General features: G+C 36.7%; 1 protein-coding gene across 5 annotated transcripts; it reads left to right on the forward strand.

The window, feature by feature from the left end:
- The first annotated feature begins 3,223 nt into the window (after positions 1–3,223).
- LOC149571009 (eukaryotic translation initiation factor 3 subunit D-like) lies at positions 3,224–6,093 on the forward strand. Of its 5 annotated transcripts, XM_089812568.1 has the most exons (3): positions 3,224–3,357; positions 4,011–4,063; positions 4,227–6,093. In XM_089812568.1, exon 3 carries the CDS (start codon positions 4,233–4,235, stop codon positions 5,892–5,894), a length of 1,662 nt encoding a protein of 553 aa, XP_089668694.1. In that variant the 5' UTR covers positions 3,224–3,357; positions 4,011–4,063; positions 4,227–4,232; the 3' UTR covers positions 5,895–6,093. The 5 variants fall into 5 exon arrangements, with proteins under 5 accessions (XP_089668694.1, XP_089668695.1, XP_089668697.1 ...); XM_089812569.1 differs by lacking the exon at positions 4,011–4,063 and having other exon boundaries at positions 4,111–6,093; XM_089812571.1 differs by lacking the exon at positions 4,011–4,063 and having other exon boundaries at positions 4,116–6,093.
- Positions 6,094–6,601: the final 508 nt, after the last annotated feature.

The raw sequence follows: 6,601 nt of genomic DNA on the forward strand, positions 1-6,601 counted from the left end.
TATGGTACTATGCCTTATATAATATGTACATTATATGGGGGAGATATGTGCAAATGTATATACAGCAAAATTACAAAGAAAATTTTTGAAAAATCAAAAATATTAACATGTCACTGTACATATATTTTTGGTTAATAAGTGTTTTTGTCACTAATGCCAAAGGGGGAGATTGTTGGCATTTAAGTTATGTTTGTCATTAGTGACAACACTTATTCATAATTTTGTATTGTTACCGAGTTCATCATTCAGTCTCCAGTGTTCAATGAGCATTCAGTGGTTGCCAAGTAAGTTTAGCAATTCAGCAGTTCACAGTGAGCATTCCAAAGGTTACCAAGTGAAAACAGATAGTGTGCAGTCCAGCAATTATCACCAAGAAATTAGTGGTTATCGAGCTTCATAGTATTTACCGAGTCATCAGTTACTGTGATGTGAAGCCAGTGTCTACTGAGTGATGGGATTAGCAATGTTTACCGAGTGCAAGCAAGGTAAACATAGTATTCAGTTCTTACTGAGTTACACTATATCTACCGAGTCTCCAATGTTCACCAAGTTTGAAACTACGTTGAGTTACTAGTATGGAACGAGCCTCTACTTCTATCGAATGCATGATGATACCGAGTAATGCAGTGGACACCGAGTATCAGAAGGTCACCAAGTCAGCTATTCAGAACCCAAGTTTCTACATTTGGGCCAACTCAGCAATATTTGTGTTAACTTGTGTTTTGGCCGACCTTGTAAATATGAGAATTGGAATGGTATATATGTAATGTATTATATCATACCCAATGTATGTATGTGATGTGAAGGAATGTTTTGAGAAGAGTGAATGCGAATCAGCAACAAAGCAAAGTATTCAACAAGATTTATAAGGAGCAGTCAAGTTAAATCTATCATAAGAGGTGATCAACATTTCAAAGATCTAATAAGCAATCAAGTTGTAAGTCAGATCTATTGTTTCATCCTAACAGGTGAATCAGATTCAAATCCTTTAACAAGATAGACTTAAGAGTATTTTCTCTAAATCTCTTAACAAAGTGCATACTTCATTGTATGTTTGTAAAACCTCTAACAAGGTGGACCTAGCAGTCCTAATTGCTCCTAATAGGGCAGATCATTAGAAGTGATTATTATAAGCCTTAACAGGCCAACTTTATACTACAGTATTGAAGTATTGTGGGTATCATCCCCACCCCAGTTTTACTTTCTATTTGGAAGGTTTCTGGGTCACCAAATATTGTCTTCATGTGCTATGAATGTTTATCTTCCAGTTTCTCATGCATGCAGTAGTTTAGATCAATTAATGGTGAATGGATTATGTTGATTAAGTGTTGAATTTGATAAAAAAATTGAGGTTACTGATTCACCCCTCCCCTCTCAGTAACCTAGCTAGTCTTGATTTTTTCCAACAGTTATTTACTGATGCATTTCCTTATATTGATGATTAGCATGTTAGATTTCTTTATGCGTATGTTGTAGCATGTTTTAGTAGTGACGTCCCTATTACTATAGCACTGACAATCTAATCGGTGGCTTGGGATGTTATGCGCGGGGGATGGCTAGGGCCCACGATGTCCTTATGATGCTATTGACGATTGGGAGGAACCGCGTACCTAGTTAGTTGTGTTTTATGATGGATGTTTATATCTTTTGTGATGAATGGATGTATCATGTATGGTAGATGGTTTCATTTATATTATTGTACTTTGTATCATGGTTTCGAGGAGGATGATGTATCTTTATATCTACATATGTATATTCTTTTATCCTTTCATACCCTATGACATGTACAATGGATAATTGAGCATTCCAAATTAATTTGCCAAGAGGCATTCAGAACAAATGTATATTGCAGACATTAGACTTTCTAATTATTCTTTCATGTGGATGTGGTAGTTGTTAGACTTAGTATTAGATTAAATTTATATGTGATTCAACGTCTTGGGATCCTTAAGGATGGTAACTTGTTATGTATGTTGTAGTTGATTGTATGTTATTGCTTCCACTACTATGTGTTTGATGTGTATGATTTATCTTCATGTTTAAAAAAAAAATGCTACCAAACTTAGTAAAACTTTAGGTCATTTCTTTTGGGTCCCTTGGCGGGGCATTACAACTTGCACTTGCTCTAATCACACATCAGATTTCACATCATAGAAGCCTCGCACATCATATACATTGGCTTCACAATAGTTCACATTATAAGTACATCATCACACTTCACACTTTATCTACGCAAGATATGATCCTCTTATATACCTTGCAAATTACCAAGACTCTGCTCTGTCGGCCTTGATGCTTTCATATACTTGTCTAATTATAACTTAGGATGTCGACTCAACATGATTAAGTAATTATTTGGTTACCAAAATAATTCCTTAAGTCGTACAATCTATTTTACTGATATGCTCTGTTCTGCTTTGTTAATTACCTGAACTGGTAATTCAACTGTAACTTGCACCATACAATCCGTACAGGTTCACGCACTGACATATGTCATCATGACACTATCCACTAACTATCCTTCATTGCACATGAGGTAACTCGAAGTCTGTTGTCCTTACATATTGTATTTGTCTCTGTACTGCTGCAAACTGTCTAACACTTAGACAATTTTCTAACTCTGATTGTATAAATAAAATAACAAATACATGTTGCCATAAATGACAATGCTTCAGACATCTATCTAGCCATATTGCCAACAAAGCCACAACACTAACACAATTTCATATTTCTTTCTATGTTAGCTCTTATATTATGAATCTTGATCAAGAAGTTTGTTTGCTTGTGAAACTTTGTCTCCTCAAAGAACTTATTTAGTCTATCTACATTCAAAGTATCTTCTCACCATTTACAAATATCTTCATACATGTGATGTCACTAAGTTTCAACCACATCTTTGTTACAAAAGACGCAAAGTATGGACTTTTCTTTTAGAGTGACCATCTACCCATTTCACGTGTAAGATAACAAGAAGAATCATTAATTACTTATTAAAATTTCAGCGTCCTTATTGTAGTTTTTTAATTAGCTTTGCCATCATTCTTTCCTAAACCATTGGATTCATTCTGTCCTATAGATTAGACTATGTTTAACTTTTATGTACATTTTTATTGTGTCGCCTAAAATATTTTCTTCCTACCATTTTTTTTTTCACATTGCACTCGTAAACTTTTCTAGCACCATCTTAGGTTACATCAGGTTACAAATCGACCAGATTAAAATTGTAGTCTTTTCGTGGCAGTACTTGTCCTGAATCCCTTTTGCTAGGGTTTTAGTTTTGGCTTTCTTTTCTTGCTCTGGCGCTTGCATGGGAGTGTAGCTTTCTGCTTCTTTGTTTGCGGTGGACCGTATCGTCCGGTAAGTCACTCTAATGAATTCTCTCACGGTAGCAAATTGTTTCTCATCTATTATTTCTTGATTTCGTTCAGTTTTGACCGAGGCTGGAATGTTTTCTCTGGTTAGGATTGTTTGATCAATTGTAAATCTGGGTTTTTATTTTCAGGATCTGTTTTCAGCTTTTCATTATTTATATTTTTTCGATTTCTATTGTGTAGGTCTTCTAGGGTTATTTTATATTGACGGATTTTAATTTGTGAAGCTTTCTTCTGGGATTCAGGCTAATTATTTTCCACAGTTGGCTTCCCCTGTATGAACTTGAAATTAAACCTTATCGTGCATTTTTTTTTTGTTATTTATAGCTGCTCTGGGATGATGTCAAGCACATGTCTGGGTTGTGCATTTACCGGGTAGTGTGTGGGTTATAATGTCCTTGTCTTATTTGTATGGTGTGCTTACGGAACGGGGGCGTATAATAGACAAATCCTAATTTAGGTAATTTGGGAGAAAATGGTTTCCTATTTATGTAGGAATCACATGTACAAATTTGTGTAGAAGATAGTTTGAAAATATATTAACTTGTATAGGAGTGCAGAGTTTCTTGAAAATTTATGATATTTTAAAGTTTCTATTTTCAATTTAATATCTTTGATAGAATAGTTAAACTGATGCAGGTTGCTAGATTGTTCTTGTTTATTTAGTCAATATAATGGGATGTCAATGAAAGGTACTAAACACCGAGGAGTATTTGTTTACTAATTGGCTTATTGGCAGAGCAGAAGATAAACTCATTTAGTCATTTGGTTTTTTTTATTTGGCTTTTGAATACTGGCCGGGGGTTTGGTGCTGAGAAGATAAAATAAATCAGTTTTTGTTTCCAACTGCTCCAGATAAATATGGTTGGAACAGTGCAGCCACAGTTAAAGGTGCCTATTGTTGTGGATAATCCAGATGGCTGGGGACCTCCCGAAGGCCCTGCATTTCTAGAAAATCAGCTACAGAATGTGCCCTATGCACCTTTCTCCAAAGGTGAAAAGTTGGGGAGGGTGGCAGATTGGACAAGGAATTACAATGCCAGACCTAATGCTAGGGGTGGGCAGGAGTATTCAGTATTTGATTTTGCATTTGATGAGGCAGATGAGGAATCGTTCCGTTTGGTTGATGGAAAGCCCCCTCCAAAGCCCAAGTTTGGCCCCAGGTGGAGGTTTCAGCAGCAGAGACAGCTTCCTCAGAGGAAAGATGAAGAAGTTGAGGCCAAGAAGAGGGAAGCGGAGAAGGAGCGGCAGCGCAGAGATCGGTTTTACAATCAGAATAGGAACAATATGCAGCGCAGGGAAGCGGCAGCGTTCAAAAGCTCTGTAGACATCCAGCCCGAGTGGACTATGCTCGATCAGATTCCCTTCACTAGTTTCTCCAAATTGACTTACAGTGTTGGTGAGCCAGAGGATTTAGTGCTTTGTGGTGCACTTGAATACTATGATAAGACTTATGATCGGGTCACACCAAAAAGTGAGAAGCGCCTGGAGCGTTTCAAGAACAGGAACTTCTTCAAGGTAACCACCACTGATGATCCTGTGATAAGACGCCTTGCAAGTGAGGACAAGGCTGTTGTTTTTGCCACTGACACAATCCTGGCCACACTAATGTGTGCACCTCGGTCAGTGTATTCATGGGATATTGTAGTCCAGAGGGTGGGGAATAAGCTGTTTTTTGACAAGAGGGATGGGTCTCAGTTGGATTTGCTGTCTGTAAATGAAACCTCACAGGAGCCTTTGCCAGAAGCTAAAGATGACATAAATTCTGCCCATTCTCTAAGTGTTGAGGCAGCATACATCAACCAGAACTTTTCACAGCAAGTTCTGGTTAGAGATGGCAATAAGGTGGAATTTGAAGAACCCAATCCATTTGCCTCGGAGGGCGAGGAGGTTGCATCTGTTGCTTATCGTTATAGGCGTTGGAAATTGGATGAAGATATATCACTGGTTGCAAGGTGTGAGGTCCACAGTGTAATGGATTTGAGGGGCCAAACACAGTTTCTTACTTTAAATGCCCTGAATGAATTTGACCCTAAGTTTTCTGGAGTTGATTGGCGTCAGAAATTGGAAACTCAACGAGGTGCTGTTTTGGCAACTGAACTCAAGAACAATGGAAATAAGCTTGCAAAATGGACTGTCCAAGCCCTTCTTAGCAGTGCAGATGTTATGAAGCTTGGTTTTGTGTCTAGGGTTCACCCTCGGGATCACTTTAACCATGTTATTTTAAGTATCCAGGGGTATAAGCCCAGAGAATTTGCTATGCAAATCAATTTGAACACTTCTAATATGTGGGGTATTGTTAAATCAATTGTTGATCTCTGCCTAAAACTGAAGGAAGGAAAGTACGTGTTTGTTAAAGATCCTTCAAAGCCACAGTTGCGTATATACGAGGTTCCTAATGATGCATTTGAGAATGACTATGTTGAAGAGCCTCTTCCTGAGGAAGAACAGGTGCCTCCTCCAGCGGAGGAAGAAACTGCAGTGAAGCTGAATGAAGAGAAGGATGCTGACGCAGACGTGTAGGGTGGAAACTGGGGTTGGAGATATATTGTCTTAGATGTAGTTTTGTAATAGATGAATTTCTTAAGGTATAATTTATCTGCTTAATTATATTGGCTGGTGAGCATTTATTTTAAGTGCACTGGGATGGAAGTGCAAGCCTAAGTGTTATAAACCTTTTATTTGTGGTGTAATTTATGCAGTCAACGTCATTAGAAGCTTCTATATGTAGTTGAAAGTATTTATCTGCCATACAAATTCTATTTCAAATGTTCTTACCATTGTTGGAAAACTTGGACCTGACAAGTACTGAGCTAATCCATGAGGAAATATTTAAACATAAAAGAGAGATATTTTTGTTAAAATATTTTTCAAAGACATGCATATTACTGAATTTAAGAAATATGTGACTTACAAAAAAAGAGAGATATTTTTGTCAAAATGTTTTTCAAGGATATGCATATTACTGAATTTAAGAAATATGTTACTTTTAAAAATAAAATAAAAAATCTTCACATATCAACCTCAAATTCAGTACAAGCTCGTCTATGATCAAATGTGGTTCTAGAATTAAATGATCTTTAACAAATCTTCAGATGATATGGAATTACTTTAAAATGTTATAAAGACGCATTTATTATCTATGAAATGTTCCACTCTAAAAGTTGTAATAATGATTTTACATTAATATATCTCTTCTTAGGGTTACACTGTTAATAGGTGGGAGACTC

The sequence above is a fragment of the Cupressus sempervirens genome, chromosome 2 (assembly GCF_028749045.1).
Source record: "Cupressus sempervirens isolate cs-2001-9-10 chromosome 2, ASM2874904v1, whole genome shotgun sequence".
Taxonomy (NCBI): Eukaryota; Viridiplantae; Streptophyta; class Pinopsida; order Cupressales; family Cupressaceae; genus Cupressus; species Cupressus sempervirens.